The sequence below is a fragment of the Camelus dromedarius genome, chromosome 5 (genome assembly GCF_036321535.1).
Source record: "Camelus dromedarius isolate mCamDro1 chromosome 5, mCamDro1.pat, whole genome shotgun sequence".
Taxonomy (NCBI): domain Eukaryota; kingdom Metazoa; phylum Chordata; class Mammalia; order Artiodactyla; family Camelidae; genus Camelus; species Camelus dromedarius.
Genome location: NC_087440.1, coordinates 28,280,928 through 28,304,097, shown reverse-complemented (window position 1 = coordinate 28,304,097; position 23,170 = coordinate 28,280,928). Strand labels below are relative to the sequence as shown.

The following is a 23,170-nucleotide window of genomic DNA, read 5'->3' as shown; positions in this document are numbered from 1 at the left end:
AAACTTGAAGGCTAGGACTTTCATAATGTATGAGGTACACACTAGTGTGGTGTTCATGGCCAGGAAAAAACAGACCTATTATTTGGTTAGAATTGTTGGTCAACAAACCTCTTTCTCTCTCTATAGTTGTCTTTCACTTTTAACAGAACTCCGTTCTTCTAAATTTTCAAATATTAAAATATAATAAACAGGCAGCTGTACCCACTGCTCAAACCTTTCACTAATAAACCAAATGAAATACTGCAATGAAAGTTGAGTTCTCCTACCATCCATCATCCCTCATTTCCCTGACATCCCCCCTCTTCCCAAAGCCAGCCATTATCAGGCATTTAGTGAGCTTTTTTCCACTACATAGTTTTATATTTTTATTACATATAAAATACGTGTTGTACATCTGTAGTTTTGTGAGATTAAAGATTTATATGTGGTTAAAAAAGAAAAAAGGAGCCTGAATTCTAACTTGGGGAAGGTGGTTCGCTAGGACGTTAGTCTGCCATCTTCTTGGCCTGCTGTCTTTCTGAATAAAGTCGTTACTTGTCCCAACACCTCGTCTCCCAATTTACTGGCCTGCTGTGTAGCGAGCAGAACGAGTTTGGGCTCGGTAACACAGGGACCAACGAGGGCTTTGCCAGCATTAGTTAAGACCTTGCATAACGGGTTTACACGAGCATTCTTTCCCTCAGCACCGGGAGAAGTGGGAGCAGGGGAAAGCGGGAACCTACGTCCTGTCGTGTGAGTTTCACGGGCAAGTGGAGGGGTCCCGGGGGCATACGAGAAGCAAGAAGTGACAGATTCCCTGTGTTCTCGGGCCTGAGCTTTTCCCTGCAAGTGGTTAGGGCACCTTCTCACGTCATAGCCATTAGACGAGGGGACAGATAAATACCTTCAGGTTCCCAAGTTCAAACTGAAACAAAGAGGTGCTTGTAGGTTGCAGGAAGACCGCTGGAAACACTTTGGTATTGGGCTCCACCTGGAAACCAAAACAAATGGAGAGGTTTGCTCAGCATTATAAAGTCATAGGAGGTGAAATCAGGGGTGTTTTAATCAATGCCCTCACTCTAACTCGAGCTGAAAGAGGACAGTTAACCGGCTGGTCACTGTCCACTGCTCAGAAATTCCCAGGGACCTGGTGCCTGCTGGTAGATGCCATCACTGCTCACTACCTTAAACACTCCTCTTCCTCTCTCTCCACCCGGGACTGAACCATCTTGTGTCATTTCATTTTCTCTCTCAGGTAACTGAAGCCAGCAGCCTCCTCTGGTGGGAGCTGCCAACTTGCCAGCACAGGCAATGCCTGCTCTGGTCACAGAAGAACGTGAGATGCTGGCTCTTCACACAGCATGGAGACCCCTGGCCACAGGCAGCTCCGTCATCACTCCTACCCATGGAAGGTGACAACTGAAGGCAGTGCAGTGACTTCACTACTATTTCTGAAGGCACATGGACATTGGTCAGGCGAGCCCGGGGACTGACAGCAGGGCTTCTCAGCCTTGATACAGCTGGTGTTGGGGCCAGGTAAGTGTGGGGGGGCTGTCTTGTGCACTGGGGACAATTAGCATCGCTGGCCTCTGCGTACTAAGACGTCCATCGTACTCCCCACCCCCACCACAATCGTGACAACCCAAAACGTCTCCAGAGGTTGCCAAATGTCCCTTGAAGGGAGAAGTGCTCCCACTCGAGAGCCCACTTTACAGGCAGGGACCATGGGGTACTTCCCCAGGGTAACCTGAGGAGGCTGCCCGCAGCGCCTGTCTCCTGCAAAACCTCTCCTCACCTGGTTCCCCTGGACTTCTCTTCACCCTTTCCTCCCTCTTCGTGATTCTAGTTCTTACATTAAATGGTGCTGAATTCACCAGCTGTCTTTCAGCTGCCATTTAGATGAGGCACGTGGATCTGTGTATTTGTGACACCAGGAGCTCTACCTGTTACTTGCTCACTTTGATGGAGGGCTTTGATCAGACTTGGAGGACCATAGAAGAAGAAATGGACTCTGATTCCACCAACTGAAGCCCTTTGCCTTTAAGCAAATTTAGACATTAGGACATTCTCACGACTCTCCCAACGCGTCAGATTCGGGGATGCTGGGCACTGTGAACATACAGCCCAAGCGTCCCCCAGTGAGTGACCTCATGTACAATCCCCTCTCCTAGAAACTGACTTGTTTCTAGAAAACAGAATAAGGCAAAAGTGAAAGAACTGTCACTCCCTTGGTTAGGTTACATCATGTAAGACTCCTTCACAGCAGACTGGAGAGGAAGCTTCTCCAGCTGACCCCGGAAACAGAAACTGCTGTGTTGGGCGAGAGCCACGTGACAAGGGGTCCAGGGTCTCATGGGGCTGAGAGTGGTCGGCCCCCGGCTGCAGCCAACAAGAAATGGAGCCCCAGTTCTACAACTGCAAGAAACTGGATTCTGCTGATAACCACAGGAGCTCCACGTGGGAAGGGACCCTGCACTTCAGAACAGAATGCAGCCTGGCTGACACCTTGACTATAGCCTTATGAAATCCTGAGCAGGGGACTGAGCTAAGCTGGGCCCTGACTTCTGGCCCTTGGACACCGTGGGACAGTAAACGTATGACGTTTTCAGTCACTGAGTTTGTGGTGATTTGTTACGAGGCAACAGAAAAGGAATACAGTGATTTTCCTTTTGGTTAGGATATGTGTTACAGGCTGCTTTTAAACAATGAACTTCCCCAGTGCATCTAAACATAAGGTTTATAAACGCACCTTGTAATGGCTGGAAGTGCCTTAAAAGACTGTGTTGTCCAGTGCTGTCATCTGCTCACGGTGAAGAGGGCAGATTGGTTAAGCCCCGGACTTGTGGTCGGCAGATGTCATTCCAGCACACTGCAGTGCACACACGCGTCCCACGTGAACATTTGCTTTACACCAGGTACGTCAGGTACCCACGGATGATATGAAAGGATGCTACCCCGAAGACCAACATAACATGTAGGGACGGACTGCTAGAACTGCCCGGCTGTGTCTGAAATAAACTTTGCTGAGGACATTCAACAATTATTCACTGCCTGTCATGCACCTGCTTTGTGCCAGGCTCTGGGTATGCCATGGTGAGAGACACAAAGGGAAATTCTGATTTGTGTAACTTCGGCCATAAGGCAAGAGTCGTCCCTGGGCTGGCCCTTGATTTCTCAAAGGCCCAACATGGGACATCTAGAACAATGTGTGAACCTCGTGCCACTGCAACCCGAGGCCAGCAGAGGTCTGGAGGCTGAGAAAACTTCACTTGGACCAGCAAGAAGCCCTCGAGTCTGCGCTCACAGGGAGAGAGAACTGCATTCAGCCGGAGGCTTCCGACGCTGAGCCAAATCAGCTGAAGAGGGTGGCGTGTTTTTAGATTCCTCAGGACTGGTCCCTGCAAACTTCACAAGCTACCCAGTCAAACGCCAGGGCCCTCCTCAAGCCTCCCTGCAGAGAGGAGGTCTTTGAAAGCATTTAGGATGGACACCCTGGGACAGGTTTATTTCTACCGTGCAGAGTACACTTCCACCATGGTAAACAATGGAAATTTCTCTTCAGTCACCAAAATAACAAGAAAACACAAGTGTGAGCTCCTGATGGGCGTACGCAGGAGAGAAACAGAACGGGTGGTGTGGTAAGCGGAATCCTAGACTGCCCTCCTGACCCTGGGCTTGGTCCTGGGACCGTGTACGTCACAGGGCAAGAGGCATTCTGCAGATGTCAGGAAGGCTACTTACCAGCTGACCTTCCGACAGAACACGCTTGTGGCCTAATCCAACTGCATGAGCCCTTAAAACGCAGGAGTTTCCTCCTGCCGGGGGCAGAAGGGCAAGTCAGAGAGGGTCAAAGCACGAGAAGAACCGGACGTGCCCTTGTGGGCTTTGAGGGTGGAAGGGGCCTCATGAGAAGGAATGTGGGCATTCCCCGGAGCCAGGCAGCGAGAAAACGGGGCGCCCAGAGCCGCAGCCCACAACGCCAGCTGGGTCCTGCCGACAGTGTGAGTGAGCTTGGAGGGGATTCCTCCCAGAGCCTCCCAACAGAGCCAGCTCAGCCCAGTCGACACCTTGATTTTGGCCTTGTGAGAACCTGGACAGAGAACCTGGCCACATCTAGAGAAACTGTGAAGTGACACACGGATGCTGCTTTTGGCTGCTAATTTCATGGTAACTTGTCAGGCAGCAACTAAAAAATGAATACAGTGGCTTCCCAGCTGACTTGGTCAGTTTGACAACAAATACTTAGGAGTACGAGGTGCTAGGTGCTGTTTCGTGCACAGGGGAGGCAGCAGCGAACAAGAGAGAGGGGAGACGGTCTCTGCCCTCAAGGAGCTCACATTCTAGATGGGGAGTGTGCATTCTAATGGAGTAAGCGGCGAGCCCAGATTGGAGGCTGCCATGAAATGCATGGCCTTTCTTCCCTTTGTGTTTAAGGTAACTTTTATCACTGGCTGATCTATTTTGTCTTTGCAATAATAGACATTCTCTGTCTAGTCACATGTGAAGGTCGGGGCATAGGAACTAGCCTGAATTGAAAAGCAGCCCCTCTTGGAAATACTGAATCTTCTAGCTGGTTCTGTTCTCAGAGCCATGTGGACGGAGGGTGGGTGGGAGGGGCAGGCACTGAGGAGTATCTCTTGAACATACATTTCCTCTCTCATTTCTCCCATGATTACATTAAGTGAGACAGAAAAAGCTTTTCCAATTGCGTAGCAGTATTTAATGGGGAGGCTTGGAAACATTGTCTGAGAGAATCCTTCTCTCATTATTTTGGTTACTGGTCCTTTCCAAATAGAAAGCCAGTGTATAAATATTGCTGCCCTGCTCCTCCCGAGATAACTGAAAAATGAAAATGGCTACAGCCGCAGAATAACAATCATCCCACTGCCAGGAGACCAGACGCACAGCTGGACACGTTACTGTCTCGTGGGGAATGAGCAGTGGGTGGCTGCAGGGGAGCCTCCCCAGGGTCCCTGCGCAGAGTCCGGACATCCGTTCCCACCTTGGGGTGGGAAGGGATTGGAACCACTGAGCAGAGCCATCAGGATTTACGTGCATGGAGGCACGGCAGGCATCTTGCGGGGAGCGAGGCCAGGGCTAACGTGCAGCTCAGAGAAGACAAATGACCAGCCCGGCACCATCCAGGAACCGCTGTGAAAGACGGGGTACAAATGGCACGGTATCCTGGTCTTTGTTGTGCCATCTCACTCTCACCATCATGGGCTCTTTCCTGAAGTGGGTGAATCACTGCTGCTGCAAACACCATAGGTTGTTTATTTACTTACTTATTTAGGTACCTTAAAAGTGGTTTTTTTTTTTTTTTGGAGCCCTCTGCAGCTCAGGGAGGACCCCTTAGTCAAACTCATTTCAAAAGTTAATGGGAAAAAGCTAATGGATTCTGAAGGACAGCAGTAATGTCTATAAGCACCCCCTCAGGGGACTGGGGCAGGGGAGGGGAGGTGGACTCCTGGGAAAGTACTGGAAAAATTACTGCCTTACTTTCTGCTTCAAAGCTTGGTTTTGCAAAGGCTCCTTTCTGGGAGTGGCTGGTTGGGTCCCAGCTGATGACGCCACTTCTTCCCAGGGGAGGAGGGGAAGGTGCAGAGGGCTACCCACTGCAGGAGGGGCTGGACAGGGCTTGGGGGGTGGCTCTTTGCAGGAAACTGCCCTCCCCAGGAAACCCCGTTTGCCTTGTCCCTTTAGCAACATTGTAACTAACTTTTAAACCAGGCACTGCCCCCTCCCCCTACTTTTCAAATCTTCTGATCACACAACGGAGTGCCTAATCTATTGGTTTTCTCCATAGATCACAGAAGTGGGAATGGAGAATAACGAACAGATGACCAGATCTCTTCCCTAGCTCCCCTTCAGTACTCTCGCGGACAAACTGTGAACAATACAGCATCTGGAGAGATCATGAGAAGCCCACAAACCCGCACACAGTGGGGGATGGTAATGACTGACCCCTCATCTCAATGATCAACTGTGATTACTTCCCCTTCTCCCTTTAAAACTGTCACGGCTGAGCAGAACCTTCGGAGACGGTCTCTGGGAGACACTGAGGCCACCATCTCCCCAGACTGCCGGCATTCTGATTAAAAGCAACTTTCCTTTCTATCTGCATTTATCTCTCTCACCTGTTGATTTTTGAGTTCAGGAAAAGGCTTCCATGCCAGCAGGCCGTCCTTGGCCCCCAGGAAGGGTTCTGTCCATCTGTTTTCGGTCACCAACTATTTCAGGTTTGGGGCAGCTACCTTCTCTCCTCTGCATACCCCCAGCTCTCCATTCACAGGCCAAATGACTGCCAAGGGGCTTTTCTGGGCCTCACCCATTTACCACGTAGCAGAATGCTCTGTATCTGCTGTAGTCAGCTAAGCCTGCCACGGTCCTGGTCAGGGCCCTTCAGGAGCAACTCGTTTCTTACCAATACCCCCTTTCTAAATCTGTGACCATGCACCATCACCCATTCTATTCTGAGCATCGTTCCTCAAACACACCTTATGCCCCACCACCCCTGCCCCATTACACTTCTTGTGCCATTCTTTCCACCTACACACTCTGCTCTCTCCACCCAGAATTCTTTTTTTGTTTCAAAATTAAGATCTCTCTGTAATAAACATTTCTTTGATTACTCTCAATAGGCGCAGGATGTTATTCTCTAAACCCAGATAACATTCTAGCCACATGTATAAGAGGCTCTCCATTCTCTATGTCAAGAAGGTTTAATACAGAAATTTACTCCCTAACTTAGTCTTTTCCATGGTATGCCCTGTAGAACTCCAGGCTTATAGAATACTACTAGTTGTTGAAGTTTAAAAAAAAAAAAGCCTTTTCTTGGTTAACTAATATGAGAAATGCTTGGCTAGGTTTCATTCTGAAGCATTTCTGAAAGGTTTCCTGTACTCATGCTCACTGCAAACCTTCCAAAGGAGGTTACAGTATGTAGTACTTTCCAAGCTTACTTGGCCATCAAAGATGAAAATCCGGCTGAAAGGAGATCAGGCTTCTTGTGGTTAATGACAGGTAAACCTATGTGTGTGTAACTGATGGCTTCCCCGAGTAGTTCTATCGAAGTTCACAGTCAATGAAAGACAGAAATACATTATTTATGTAAATACATTTTTAAAGGACCCTGTAAAAAATCCGTACTGAACGAGAATAACCTCTTTGCAAAGGGCACACTAGCTGGCAAGTTAATCAGTTTTTATAGGTGTATGTTTTGAACACAGGAGTTTCCTCAAGTGAGATTTTTTCCCCCCTCTGAATAAAATGAAGTCACTTTGCTCTTGCTTGTAGTCCTAGATGGCTCTGGACCACATGGGTGCATTAACTCTACACACAGAGGTGGGGATGCCAATTATGGAGAAGACTGAGGAGCAGAGCCCTGAGCACCCAGGCTGGGAATGCCGCTGCTTTGGCTCCAGAAGCCACCCCCTACCTGGTAGCAGGTGCCGAGTTCCCTCCCGTTGGCCGAGAAGGACAACATGCCCATGGCCAGGTCCACGAGGCAGCCGATCTCCAGGTCCACGTTGCTGCGACTCGCCCTTTGGGATGTGGCCACAACGTCCCCACCCCAGACCATGTAGCAGTTGCTGCGCTTCACACTGCAAGCCAGAGGGAGGGAAGGGCTCAGAACCAGACAGCAGCAGTTCGCACTCGAGACTCAGGAACGAAAGGCCCCCAGAGCTTCAAAGGAAGCTTTCCAATCAGCCCCCAGGAATTCTTTTCCTAAAATAAAATCATTCAGCTTCAACCCAGTTCCCTTGGGCATGAAATACTCTGTGTAGGAACGTGGCGGTCGATCTGCTTCAAAAAGCAGTGTCAGGTGACTTGTTTCCCGCCTCGCTATCAATTTGCCTTTCTGAAGCAGATAATGGTGAGGTAGTATTCCCACCGTAGAGGTGGGAAATAAAGGCACAGAGAGGATGACCGCCACAGCTGGGCTACAGAGGGATCTGGCCTAAGAGGAGGAACCAAAATCTGTGTCGAGTCCCAGGCCAGTGTCAGGGCAAAAGGCTCTGAGACAGCTGAGAACTCAGGTCCACATTCCCTAGGACGGCAGGCCTAGGCCGGGAGGATGTGCCAGGTAGACAGTTTGTCTCTGATGTCCTCCCACCTTCTCATGTGTACCACCCCACCCTCTCAGCTCTGGGGTCCTGCCCTTGCACTCTTCACCACCTACCGACCTCCAGAATGGAAACTCCATCTTAGGCATTTAAGATTTAAAAGCCAACTACAATAAGCAAAATGCCTTTAAAGCAACAAAACCTGATTGATTTCCTAATGGTAAGTTTTCAAACCCTGGTGGCTTTGGAGGAGCGGCACGGGGGTTCCCAGAGCCCCTCATGATGGCTGCGGGCAAAAGGCAGCCAGTCGGTCTCCTCATGAGCCCAGTTCTGGTGCTGCTCCTCTGAGGGACCCGATCGGTTGAAGTAGCATCAGGTGAACTGTCTCAGGCAAAAAGAGAGAGCCGCTCTGCACCTGATGCTAGAGCAGCCCTTTAATCTTAAGGTTAATCTGATTTGGCCTTAGAAAGCCAAGAGTTTCGCTAGAACTCTCCCAGGTTCTTTCCAGTTTGAAAAGTCTGTCACTTTTCCAGACAACTGCAAATCTCCTTTGGAAGTACTGCTTCACCTCCTACCCCCTCCCTCCTCCTCTTCTGAGGCATCAGTCGGGCTGGTTTCTCAGTGTGATGCCCTCAAGCAGGGCCAGTGCAAATTGTTCCTTCCAAAGAGTCAGAGCCATTGCTAGGTTTCCAGTAAGGTTAAACCGCAGCCATCCTATTACTGCTTTTCAGTGGTCAGGGCACCAAGTACATTGATGACTGCAGAATTCAATTAATAATGAACTGAAGCTGAGGGCGTATGAAATGCCACACTTCAGTCATATTTTAAAGGGCCCAGATTTGTAATGCCTGAACACATCTGAAAATTCATCCTGTATTTATATTTCTTATCACACAAGGCAAAGAACCAAGAACTATTGAGCACCTACTAGGTCTTATTCTAGGTGCCAATGTGTCAGTGAATTTCTGTGATGAATGTGGTCACCAAGGATCAGATAAATCAAATAATCTTGTCTGGCATGGCAGAGCCAGCAAAATGGAACAACAGACCCGACCGGGATGGGAACGTCTCCTTTGTGTTCTTTTGGCTGAAGAGCAGTCTGGGTTGGTCAGCTGCTGCCATGTACTTTCCTTTCTAACTAAGCCAGGTGTTGCTTCTGGTTACAGCATCTACTCCAGGTCTCATAACATAATGGACATTCAGGAATGGTGGTAACAGTCATGTTTATTGGGTGCTTGGGTCGAAGTACCATTCTACACATTCTTCTACGTATCATCTCATTTCATCTGCACAATACTATGTGAGATTGGAATCCTAATTCTCATTTTGCATTTGAGGAAATTTAGACCGAGGGAGGTTAAGTGACTGCTCCAAAGTCACGCCTCTAGTAAATACTGGAACCCAGTTTAAAACCCAGGAAAGTCTGTGCTCTTAACCACCTGCCCACAGTGGTCCTTAGGGACATAGCAGTTGTGCCTGACCTCTGAACACTAGTCTATGATGAGCCAGGAGCACCTAATAAGCACTGATTGCAAAACATTCCTGACTTTGTAGGGATGAAGGCCAGCACAAGAACCAACTTATTACATTTCTATACAAGCCTGTACGGGAAAAGACTCTATGAAATCTCACTTAGGTGGAAATAAGGCATGGTCTGCTGGGTCACCTCTGGGGCATCGCTGGCCAAGGGTCCTTTCTCTGGTGGTACCCGTGGACCAGTGGGAAGGTATGGGTGTGCCTAAAACATATTTTCCCTTAGGATCCCTAATTTTTAGTCAGTGATTATTATCATGAATTTTCTAAGTCTCTTTTATGTTCTTTATACTTCCAGCATTACGAACTCTTGGGAGGACGAGTTCTGGGTTGATCAGTTGCTGTGTGATGCGGTACATCTTTTTATTTCTTTGGAATTGACTTCTCTCAAGCACCTGTGGATTTCTCTCTGTCTTGCTCTGACATTGTAGAAATTGGGGCTTGCCCAGAAATCACAGAGAAGAGTCTGAGAGGCAGTCCAGACTTCCCAATTGTCCATCTGTATCTCCTATCCCTGGGTCATGTCTTATATACATGATGAAGTTGTCCTTTATTTTGGTTAGTAACACTCCTCCCATCATCTACCCTCTCCGCCCGCTCCCCCCCACCCCCAATTTACTTAAGGGTTTTAAGCCATTTTCTCATTATAATAGAGGCTGGACTATTTCCTTGTTTGAAGTGTGAGGGGGAAGGGAAAAAGACTGCTGGGGACGGGAGTGAGGAACCTGATGGCCAACCCTGCCCCCTTGAGAGACCCCTTACCTTTCATGGACTCGGCCTCTTTCATCCCCCAGAGTAACAGTCACGGTACAGTTTTTACTCAGGTCGAACTTCTCACTATACAAGTGATAGTCCGGAGTCACCCATCCGACCCAGACGCAGGAAGGGTCCTGCCCAGCAAAGATGCGGATTGCATAGTAGCACTGCTGCAGAGAGACCACAGCGGGAGTGAGTGACCTCCCCCCCCCGCTGGGGGGAGAGGGCTCAAGAGGAGGAAATAGTGCAGGAGCTCACCTGGCCTCCTTTTCTTAAAAAGCACACACTGCTCTGGAGGTGTCCTGCACTGAATGCTAGACCGGGGGAAGGGCTGACGAGAGAAGTTGGCTTCCTTATTTCTCCCTTTTCTGTGTGCTTCAGCACCTAAACAATCAGGTGTCTCATCTACCACCCTCTGCCCAGAAGATGCTGCTGCTGGGATCAGGGGCAGCCACTCAGAACGGTCAGCACAGGACCCTAATGCTCTTCTGGGTACCAGGGCTGCTGGGCACCTGTTTGCCCTCAGAGAGAGAACAATTGGGGGTCACCAAACTCAGGCTACGCTTTCCACTTCTGCCGGGAAGTGAAGGTTGTTGTTGTTGTTATTATTATTATTATTATTATTATTATTATCTCTAATAAAGTCTCAAAAAAGATGCTACAAAAGAAAAAGCCCACATTGTGGCCAAATGTGCTTTGTGTGGTCATCAGGCTGAATGACAGGCAGGGCTGAAAACTACCAGAGTTCTTGGCAGGCACTGTAACAATTTGTGAAGTGTATCGCTGTGTTATTATCGCAACTAAAGCACTGAGGTGAATGGCTGCTTCATCATTTCCTTTATGAAACTGAGCACATTTATTCTAAATGAAGCCCTATAATTTCTAGTCGGTCCTATTTTTTTGCTTGGAAGATAAAAGGGTCAGCCAGACAAGGCTGTACTCGAATGCTGGCACTGGCAGCTCTTAGGTGTGACCTTGGACAAGTCACCTGTCCTCTCTGTGCCTCCCAGTGCCTGGTACTGTCCATCTCCTGGGATTGTGGTGCAAAATAAGAGGCAAGGTGATACAACGTGCCCAGTGCCGTGCCCTGCACATAGTGAGTGTGGGATGTTCCCTGGCAAGAATCTCACTCCTGACAGGTAACCTATGAACATGGGATTGCAGGATAACTTTATAGAAGGGGTAACATGCAATTCTCCCAAAGGATGTTTGTTTGTTTTTTGTCTTTTGTTTTTTTCTGTCAGGTGTTAAAGAAGGATGAAAGAGAGAAAGTAAGAAAGAAATTAGGAAGTGTTGCTTTTAACTACTGCTTAGCTTACAGAGAAAGGACCAAAAGCAGCCCCCACCTTCTGGGCGGGCTCCCTGCTCCTTTTTCTCATTTGATTGCTTTCTACATTATTCTGGCACTGCTCAGAGAGATGGGAGAGTTGATTCATAGAAGTTTACACAAAAGAGCAAACAAAAAGATTAAATTAAGAGCAACCCTTTCCTCCCCCATCTGATGTTCATTTCAATCAGAAAGGCAGTGCTGGGTCCCTGGTGGCAAGGAGGCAACAAGTACACAATGCTGCCAAATTAGCTGCTCCAGGTAGAGCTCGGGTTTGCACTGAATAACTGTCTTTCTTTCCTCCACTTGAGAAATGCCATAGATGCGTTCTGAAAGCATCAAGATGGATATAAAAAGACAGAGTAATTGGCAATTAAAGAGGATATCTCGACAGATCTTTGCTGTAAAGGGCATATTACCAGGCACAGCAAAGAATCAAATCATGAAAACATAACAGAGCACATTTACTTACTGTTGTTGTGTGAGAGAGTATTTCTTGCATCTGTTTCCTGCGGGGAAGATAATCCACATTTTAGTTCCTCAGCTGTACAGAGAATCCCACAATCTGACATGTAACTGATCTCTACTGAATGATGAAGGCGAGTTTAGGAAGCCGACTACTTCCTATACGTGAGTGACCCCAACTGGACTTGTTCATTAGTAACCTGCTACCGCCAGGCAGGGCTGTGACTTTCAACTTTTGCCCTTTAGCCCAGATGGAAGTTAGAGCAAGGCAGAGGTTGGGGAGATTGTAATAATGTAGCCAGGGATTCCTCTGAATACACTATCCTGTTCTCAAGCAGGGTTGCTTGTTTAAAGCTTGGTAGATGATAAAGCTCTACAGGAAACCCGGGCAAGACATCCATCAATGATTAAAAACAGACATTAACAGAAAGAAAGACAGTAAGGAACATATTCTTTATCAAGAAAGAAGAAGTCACATTACTCATGAGTCAAACAGCTGCTGGGTTGGACACTGGCCATAGTTACACAGAGAAGGCAGTGTTTGCCAACAGAAGCTTCAAACTGCACAGAAAGGCAACAAATGCCCCGCTCTTGTGCACTTACATTCTTTTTCCTGCAGAAACATGAATTATAGGTTGCAAGGAGGCTAGGGACTCACAGAGCTCAGAAAGAGCAGAAACTTGTCCACCAGATGTGACCCAGTTAAGCCTGATGGGTCCCCTAATTATACATCGTGCATGCACACACACACGTGCACAGGTGTGTACTCATGTGTACACACGTCCTCGTGTCTTTACCCGGCAGAAAGCAGAGGGTCCCCTACCCACAAAGCTCTAGTGGTGCTGACGTAGAGGAAGAAGCAGACAGACAGAAAGCCAGCAGCAGACATAGTGAGGCTCTCTGAGAGCTGGAGGCCCGCCCTCACCTTTTCTGGAAAGCCTCACTGTCCAGACAGGGGCTGTGACTGAAGGAAGAGTGGCACTCGATGGGCATGCTCAGGCGGCAGTAGATCATGGTGGCATTGCTGTTTTGGGTGCCGAACGTCTTGTGGGTCACCTTGAGACACGGAGGGCTGTCCATGGTGCCGTCGATCCTCACGACCTGGAAACACCACGATCCTCACCTGACACAGCTGAGCATCCGATCCTGATCCTGTCCCTCCTTCTCTCATGGACATTACCTATGTCAAGGCTATCTGTGCACTACAGAAGTTGTCATGAGTGATAACTAAACTGTTACACCCATCCTTACATGGACCCTGCCCTTTAAAAAGGAACACATCTGTCTCTGGCTGGGGAACCCAGGGATTTTAAAACATGCCCACTGGGTTTTCTGCAAGGGCAAGGGTGCCAGGCAGTGGGGTGATGCAGCGTGGTGTTCGCTGAGACTGGCCTTTGGGTAGAGGGCAAGTGGCTGAAGAAGAAAATCTTTCCAAAGGCTTCCCTTGTCAGCGGGCATGAGAATATCTTACAGGAGAGGGTACCAGGAAGCCCAAAGCGCAAGAAGAGACATCAGCGTTTCCTTTGGCACTGACTCTCCTCCCAGTGCATTTCCCACCTCTACCACAGTCACAGCCTGAGCACAGAGGCTCCTGGAAATACTGGAGAAATTCTCAGCTCCAGGGCACAAGCAATGCAGTGGGCAGGGTTAGAAGAGGAAAGATTAACACTGGATTTTTGCAGCATATGTTGGGGGGTATTTAAGGGGAGCAGAGGAAGTCAACACTCACAATAATAGTTTTGTTATGATCTGAGCATGTCTCCCTGCAATTCAGAAAACAGTTCCTACACTGAGGTGCATGAGCGTGCTTGTGTATTTTTGTGCAGTTTGCAGATTTCCCTAAGTGGAGGGTCTCTAGACTCTATTGGTTTGTCACAGGGGTTCATGACTTTCAAAAGGTTTATGAGCCAGCTATCTAAAGTAAAGGTCAGGTAGGAACCAGAGAAATTGAAGTCTCTACTACTTAAGGGTGTGGGGTAAAGGGAAGGAGTGAGTCGATGCTGGTTGAATTCAGACTGGGAGGTGAGTGAGGGAGATTTACAGTCTAGTGGAAGCGAGCCATTGATCTAAGGCTTCAATGATTTGGAGCTGATCTGTCTGACCTCCCGTCAGCCCCATCCCACCCCTACGCCATGAGAGAAAAAAGGTGACTAGATGTAGAGCCAGAACCCGAACCAGACTGCTCTCCCTCTCTGCTCCCTGCACAAGGTGGGGAGCATCACAGACAACTACCACACCTGCGCTCGAAGAGCTGGAAATGGTTCTACAGCGATTCAACAGGCCTAAAAGACACGAGGCGAGAGCCCGGGAGGGTCGCACCTGGGACCCGTCATCCCGAGTGCAGGGGCTGAACTGTTTTAGGAAAGCAACATTTAAGGCCTCTGGTTACTGTGTTACTCTGACAATACCCGTTTAGGAATGTCTGGAGAAAACACAGTGGCCCAAAGGTTTGGGGATTGACCTGCAAGGTGGAATCTGCAAGGTGGTTATCACTTGTAAAATGCCACTGAGCTGCCCCAACTAAGGTGCCTGCAATGACAGCGCTGAGGGCCAGCGAGGAGGCGGCCGCGGGTAGCCAGGGTGTGGACTTCAATAAGCACCACCTGGACACAGGACCATCAGCGTGAGCTTAGTGCTTTGGTTCCCCTGTCCTGCCAGGGCCACCTGCGACGTGGAACGTTACCTCTATCTGTGGATGGTCCTTTGGCACGTTGACAAATGTCGGGAGCCGCTTGCTGAACCACATGGCCACGTCTCGGTTCATGTTGACAGCAAAAGGCTCAAAGCCCTCTTGGAGGCCACACATGGTATAAAACTTGAAGGTGCTGGCATCTGTCCCGAGATTCATGCGCCCGATCTGAGAGAGTCCCAGGGAGCAGATGGGCACAAAGCCTGCAGGGTGGGGAGAGAACCCGGTCAGCCCAGGACCGTCCCAGGAAGCTGTGAGGAAGTGGACCCTGTGCTTCCTTAGCAGCTCTGGGATGCAGGAGGAAAGAGGACAGCATCCTTTGTCTCTCTTCCTGGCACATAAACTCCACAATAGGAGGCCACGTGGAGTCCAAACTGTAAACAAATTATCAGCTGGAAAAGCAAAACCGTAGGAGAAAAAGTGAAACCCTTTATCTGTGCCTTAGTTAAAATTGATATTAGATCCTGGGTAATTTTTATTTTATTTTTTTAATCTCTGGAGATACACTTTTTTTTTAATTGAGGTACAGCTGAGTTATAATATTAGTTCCAGGTGTACAACATAGTGATTCAATATTTTTACAGTGCATACTCCACTGACAGCTGTAATTCCCTGTGCTGTACAATATATCCTTGTTGCTTATCTATTTTATACATAGTAGCTCGTATCTCAATCTTGTACCCCTGTCTCATCCCCTTCCTTCTCCCCGCTGGTAACCACTAGCTTGTTGTCTATATCTGTGAGTCTGTTTCTGTTTTGCACATACACTCGTTTATTTTTTTAGATTCCACATATAAGTAATAACATAGAGTGTGTCTTCCTCTGACTCTTTCATTAAGCACACTACTAGGTCCATCCACGGTGTAGCAAACGGCAGAATTTCGTTTTTATAGCTGAATAATATTCCATTGTATATTTACACCACATTGTCTTTATCCATTCATCTGTTGATAGGCACTTAGGTTGCTTCCAGCTCTTAGGCCCCAGGTAATTTTAAATACTGCCCCAAACTAAACAACACAAGAAGCCTAAAGAATGACTTGATGTAAATGGCCTAACTTTTCTGGGTCTTAGCATCTTCCCCAGTGAAACGAGAGGTCTGATGGTTCTTGTCATTTTCAGAGCATGAGCGTAAGAAGTTTCGGATGCTGGCATGATGACTGCTTATTTACAAAATACAGTTTACAAACCCCACCCTGGTGCTATGATCCTCTCCTCAGCAGGAAGGTGAGATTTTTGAGCAGGCAGGAGCTGTAGAAAACTCTCCACTCCTACAGTTACCGTCCCTCCAAGCTCTCTTCTGTCCCCATCGTATTAAAACCTTGCAGTGCAGAACAGACCCAAAGCGGAAGTTCAAAGTGTCGGGCATTCTTGTTTGTGAGCTATTTATGAATTATAATTGTAGACCAACAAATCAGCCAAGCTGGGAAAGCACTAATTATTCCAGACTTGGGAAAATGTGAAAGGCAGGCAGCTGGAGGGCAGCTGAGGCTGTCAGGAGTGCCCAGCAAAGGAGGAAGGGCTTGGAGGCTGGTGGCTAAAGCAGGACTCGGAGCCCCCGCAAGGAAAACGGTGTCACTCCTGGTGTTTATTCAAGGGGAAATTTAAAGGCCAATCTGGGGAGAATGTATGTTCAAAAGTAAGTCAGTCTCTCATAGAGACGAAGACCAAAATGTACTCTTCCTGGAGGGAGTATTTATATACTGTTTTCTAAGCCACAAAGTTTCCATAGAAATAAGTCACATAAGTGAAAGGTACATCTCTTGCAAGCCGAGTTGGCTGCTTCCAGAAACTATGAACTCATTTAGGACACTATCTGATACCATCTAATGCCATTTCTAAGGCAGAGGGCTACAGTGAGATCCCAGCGACGGAGGGGACGTCTGTACAGAGAGCCTCCTCTCAGAGCTGCCCGTGACTGGTGGCCTCGCCCCTCAGGCAGGTAGGTGGACCGGTCCATCACACAGGAACCAATTCGTTCACCATCCTGAGCACTGCTAGGCTTCTGGCATAGCACTCCGGGCTGTGACAGGCGAAACCGTCCCCTTTCATGGACAGAGATTTTTATAAATAAGGAATCTTTGGAAATCTGCCTCCAGTGTGGAATAAGGATTGCTTGTTGGCAGAATTTCTCGGGTCCCTACTGGGACAGAGGGCTCTGCTCTGTGCTATGAGAAGATGTGAAGGAAGGAGAAGAAACTGTCCTGATCACCAGAAGCGTAAAGAAATGGGAAAGGCAAACAGGATGCGGCAAAGTGAATGGTGTGCGCTAAGACAGAACTTGGGTTTCCGAAGAGGAGGGTAATCCAACCCAGAAAAGTACCACCACAGCAGTTTGATCTTGGAGCCACGATTATGAAGCGTTCCAGCCCTAATGTCAGTAGGTAGGACATCTTAAGAAAGTCTCTCTTCTTTCTTCTCGAATATCTTGAATGATGAAGTAAGTGAGCAGCAGACTCAAAACCAACAAGGACTTTTGAATAATTCAGGTCATATGAATGACTTCCTAATGACAGATCCCCGCCCCCAACCCCGGACAATGTAAGATACATGCAGAAAGGAAAACAGGTCATATTTGCACAGCAATTTTTCCTAAGGAATTTGGGCAACCTCATGGCTCCTAAGCCAACAGCAGAGGGGACAGGATTTTGCTGAAGATAAAACTAAAGACTTGAGGAGCTAACAGACTTGACCAAGGTTATGAGAAGGGCAAGTGACAAAATGGGAAAAGATTCCACACCCTCTGACTCACGGACCAGCTGCCAGTCAGTGTGCAAGGGTGGGGGGAGTGAGGGCTACAGGAGACGAATGCCCCAGATTTAAACAGTGGTTCTGTCCTGGGGCCGAGGGCTGCACTCGTTACAGAGTGCAGTGCTGTGCCGTTGGGGCCTGCGTGAAAACAGGCTCAGGAACTAAAGTCGAGGATGTCAAAGCAATGGGAGGGAGAGAGTGTCAGGGACCTCCCAGGGGCTAAGCTGGAGCAGCGGGGACAGCTCTGTCCAGCAGCAGAGGAGAAGCTACACCCAAGGCTTGAGCCAGAAGAGAGAAAACTCAGAAAAGACTGGGAACAAAGCTTAATCCTCTTAACTCACCAGCCCTGTCTTTTGGGGAAGAATACTTGAAAACTGGATACCTGTAATCTGTTCCCCTCCCCGGGTGGAGAGGCTCCAGCTAAGCTCTCCACTTCTAGAACTTTTTTACTTGCGACATTACAACCTCATGTGACTTTACCATTCTGCTTGATGGCCAGATAAGGGGGAACAATGATGATAAACCACACCAGCTAATATTTATCAAGTACTTTCTAGGTGTCAGGCCCTGGGCTCAGTGCTCTATAGATTTAGCTCATTATTACACCCAGTTTACAGACGAGGAAACTGAGGCCTAGCAAGTGGAATAATTTGCTTAAGGTCTGTCTTCTGGGAAGTATGCGGAGCCGGCAGGTGGACAATACTGCCAGAGGAACAGTCTAGAGCAAGCCAGGTGGGGGCAGGGGACCGAGGCCCAGAGGCCTGCTTTCTAATTCTTATCTCTGATGACTTGCTTTGTGATGAACTCTTCCTTCCCTTTTCAGATGATTTTCCTAAGTGTCGGGCAGTTGACCACTCTGCCTCTAGATCAGGCAGCTGGAGACCCAGGACCACAAAGCACTCCAGGCCCCTTAGAGGAGAAGGGCTGCCTGTCACAAGCAGCCACATGGCTCCTTGGAGTTGGTCTGGAAGGACAGATCCATCTGGAAAAGCTACACAGCATCACTGTGAACAATGACTCACACACAAGGATTTGCACTTAGTACACGACTCAATTAACTCCTAGCTTCAGATGAGACCAGAGAAGAAGATGGAAAAACAAAGGGTAAAAGCAATACTCCCTCCCTACACGCACCTAAGGAGAGGGAAAGGAGCGGCAAGAACACACACACTGAAGTCCTGCAGAGAGGACCCCGGGTTCTGATAAGCCTTATGTGACAAAGCCTCACACAGTTTTGTGATTAGGAAGGGAGACAGCCAGGAGGTCACCTTTCTATAATTCAGGAGCTTGGAAAGAAACCAGTTACAGAAAACCCAAACCATGGATCTATTTTTCATCCAATTTGAACTGAATACAGACAGGAGAGCAAATCACCACCAGCAAAGGAAGAACTGAGATCTTGCGGGGAAGTGGTGAGATGGCTGCCCAGACCATTCCTGGGTGCATCTCAGAGTCTCAATCCAGCAGCTCATGTTTTCCCCAATAATCTGAATTTTCTAAGCCTCATAAAGATGGAGTTCAGGGGCAGCACTGAGATGGTCACAAGCCTTGGAGGAAACACAGGAAACTAGAGGCCACGTTCCCTGCCCCAGCCACTTTCTGAAGCATAGTACCCATCCAGAGAGAGGATGACAGGGCGACCCTCAGTAGCAGCGCGTTTGTGTGCAGATGGCAGTGACACTGCCTGCAAGTAAGTTTCATCTGCTGCCTATGGAAGAGCCGCCAGCAGAGCTGGGCTGTCTGTCGAACACTGACAGGTCAACAGCAGGACAGCCTCTCAGGCTGCCCCTGCAGACATCGAAGCTGGAGCAGGGTGGCATGTGCCCCAGGGGAGTGCCTGGCAGAGAGCAGCACAGGACACTAGCCCTGAAGCCTCTTCCAGACATCATGCTCTGTTTGGCAGGATGTTCAGGATTTTAGCTGCCTTTCCTTCAAATGGAATAAAAGAGAAGACTAATAGCAAAGGTTTCACGGTGGAAGCTTCTGAGCTTCCAGATGCCTTTTAGTGACAACACTGAGAGCTGCGATGGTCCAGGCTAGGGAACAAGGGAGGGAACGATGATTAGGAAAATTCTAATAAGGCTGATAAGAGTATATTATCCATGATGCAGAAGAGGATGGAGATGACAACTTATCAGTAACCCAGAGGGAAAAACCAGCCACAAACTGCACTGCCTGCCCTCATCCCTTTCCCTCAAGGGCTAAAAACTTTGTACAGCACAACTCCACTGGGATAAATGGCCTGAATCAAGGCTGGTGACCAGAACACAGACATGTAGGAGATTCTGCTTCATGAGGGTCTATAATGCTCAAAATGTTTTATTTTCAACAGATGCTTTTCCTAACAGCTCAAGGCAAGACTCATGCCTCTTTCCACTTTAAGCAGAGAACAGAGATGCTGTACGGTTTCTGCAGGCCTCTGGGCTGTTGTCATCAAAGAATGGCACACTGACTCCCTTTCAACTGCCCTTCCCCCGACTCCTGAGCCACCACAGAACTGAAAGGGCTTCCCAATTATCTTGTCTCTGTGTTATTGAAGTATGCTATAATACTGCAGTACAATGTGTTAATGTAATACAGTACAATTCTATTATAAAACAGATTCCTAATAATAGACTTCGTCATTCTGAAGGTCAAATCATGTTTCTGTACACAAAAGGTCTATGAGGTATCTCTTTCATTATGACACAGATGATCTCTAAAAGCAGAGTTCTCCCAAAACATCTCTCTTCTTCATAGTATCTTCTGCTTGAAACTTACCATAGCCCCCTATGTCATAGGGAGTGAAGTCCAAGGGTGCTGGGCCCAGATTAGACAGTAAAGTTTCTTGAATAAAAAGATCAAGTCTTGGTATACAAGGATATACCCTACACTTTCTCTTTCCAGCTTCATCTTCTATAAATTCCATATACAACTCTTCCCAAATATATCATCACTCTTTCCTGTAGTTTCCTGATTCCACCCTATTACTCTACCTACGTCTGCTGAGAAACACCCTTCTCCTTAGAGGTAGAAAGCTCATGTTCTTTATTTAAGCCTCCATTTCAATCCCATTCTCAGAGATTTTTCAACCTGTTCTGGTCATTTGCCATTTCTAACCTACTGCTCTGCACTGTCAGTTACCTTTCTGTATTTTCCACTTCCTTATTTTTACAACTAGAAAATGAGCTTCTCAAAACTGCTACTACTTACATTTGTGTATACTTTAGATCACTGCTTTAAAGTGCACGTGAACCACTGGACTATCTTGTTGGAATGCAGCTTGCAATTCCATAGGACTGGAGCGGGGTGTGAGACTCTGCATTTATAACAAGCAGACCACACTTTGAGTAGCAAGGCTTTGGACTTTACAAAGTTCTTAGAACTCTGCACAAAGACAAGATTCTTACTTCCTCCTTATGTGGAGCCAAAGTCTCATGGATAAGTAACCTCCCCCAGTCCACACAGAGGAAAGCCATGACAAGGTTGCTGGTCTTTGAACTCTTTCTACTCCAGGGAGCTACTTTCCTTGGGGTGAGCCTGAATCCACTAGTCCTTTGTTTTCCTCTAGCCTCATGGAGAGAGCACTGCCTGTGGTGGGTACTTGGTAAGTACTTATTTCCAAAGAGCAGTGCTAGAAAATGGCTCTTCTGTACTGCCCTCAGGTCCACCTGCATGGTTTCCTCCCCTCTGCCTCTGAACCAGCACATAAGCCAGTCTTTCTGCTGCCTTAAAAGACACATTAGACGAGATGGACTTCAGTGATATTTACAGAGCAGTCCATCTGAAAGCAGCAGAATACACATTCTTTTCAAGTGCACATGGAACATTCTCCAGGATAGATCACATTCTGGGCCACAAAGCAAGTTTTGGTAAATTTAAGAAAACTGAAATCATATCAAGAATCTTTTCTGACCACCATACTATGAGATTAGAAATCAACTACAAGAAAAAAACTGTAAAAAATACAAGCATGTGGAGGCTAAACAATATGCTACTAAACAACTAATGGATCACTGAAGAAATTAAGGAGGAAACAAAAAAATACCTAGAGACAAATGAAAATGAAAACATGATGATCCAAAACCTATGGGATGCAGCAAAAGCAGTTCTAAGAGGGAAGTTTATAGCGATACAAGCTTACCTCAGGATATAAACAGAAAACCTCAAATAAACAGTCTACCCTTACACCTAAAGCAACTAGAGAAAGAAGAACAAACCCAGTTAGTAGAAGGAAAGAAATCAAAGATCAGAGCAGAAATAAATCAAATAGAGATTAAAAAAAAATAGAAAAGATCAATGAAACTAAAAGCTGGTTCTTTGAAACAATAAACAAAATTGATAAATGTTTAGCTGGACTCTTGAAGAAAAAAAGGGAGAGGGCTCAAAACAATAAAATCAGAAAGAAAAAGGAGAAGTTACCACTAACACCACAGAAATATGAAGGACCATAAGAGACTCCTACAAGCAACCATACACGAATAAAAATGGACAACCTAGAAGAAATGGACACGTTCTTAGAAAGGTACAATTTCCCAAAACTGAACCAGGAAGAAATAAAAAATTTGAACAGACCAATTGCCAGTACTTAAATTGAATCAGTAATTAAAAAACTCCCAACAAACAAAAGTCCAGACCAGATGGTTTCACCAGGTGAATTCTACCAAACACTTAGAGAAGAGTTAACGCCTATCCTTCTAAAACTGTTGTCCCAAATTGCAGAGGAACGAATACTTCTGAACTCATTCTATGAGGCCACCATCACCAGACAAAGATATCACAAAAAAGGGAAATTACAAGCCAATATCACTGATGACCATAGATGCAAAAGTACTCAACAAAATACTAGCAAACCGAATCCAACAATACATTAAAAGGATCATACAACATGATCAAGTGGGATTTATCCCAGAAAAGGCAAGGATTTTTCACTATCTGCAAATCAGTGTGATACACTACACTAATAAACTGAAGAATAAAAACTATATGATCATTTCAATAGATACAGAAAAAGCTTTTGATAAAATTCATTCATTTATGATAAAAACTCTCTAGAATATGGGCATAGAGAAATCATACCTCAACAAAATACAGGCCATATATGACAAACACACAGCCTCTATCATAGTCAATGGGGAAAAGTTGAAAGGTTTTCAGGAACAAGACAAGGATGTTCACTCTCACCACTTTTATTCAACATAGTTTTGGAAGTCCTAGCCATAGCAATCAGAGAAGAAAAAGAAGTAAAAGCAATCCAAGTTGGAAAAGAAGTAAAACTGTCACTGTTTGTAGATAACATGATACTATATGTAGAAAATCCTAAAGATGCTACCAGAAAACTACTAGCCTCGTCAATGAATTTGGTAAAGCTGCAAGATACAAAATTTATATACAGAAATCTGATGGATTTCTATACACTAACAATGAAATATCAGAATGTGAAATAAAGGAAATAATCCCATTTACCATTGCATCAAAAAGAATAAAATACCTAGGAACAAACCTACCTAGGGAGGCAAAAGACCTGTATGTACTTCAAAAATTGTAAGACACTGATGAAAGAAGTTGAAGATGACATAAACATATGGAAAGTTCTTGGATTCTAAATAAATGGGACCTAATTAA

The 23,170-nt window shown here is 46.8% G+C and overlaps 1 protein-coding gene across 1 annotated transcript in view; it reads right to left on the bottom strand.

Moving 5' to 3' along the window:
• RYR3 (ryanodine receptor 3) overlaps positions 1-23,170 on the bottom strand; it is a 499,145-nt gene that overhangs the window by 169,081 nt on the left and 306,894 nt on the right. Inside the window, exons 28-33 of the mRNA XM_031453356.2 lie at positions 14,810-15,018; positions 13,052-13,227; positions 12,134-12,170; positions 10,341-10,504; positions 7,418-7,583; positions 884-970 (exon numbers count right to left, since the gene is read on the bottom strand). Of these exons, the coding sequence (XP_031309216.1) occupies positions 884-970; positions 7,418-7,583; positions 10,341-10,504; positions 12,134-12,170; positions 13,052-13,227; positions 14,810-15,018 (839 nt within the window). The remainder of the gene's footprint in view (positions 1-883; positions 971-7,417; positions 7,584-10,340; positions 10,505-12,133; positions 12,171-13,051; positions 13,228-14,809; positions 15,019-23,170) is intronic.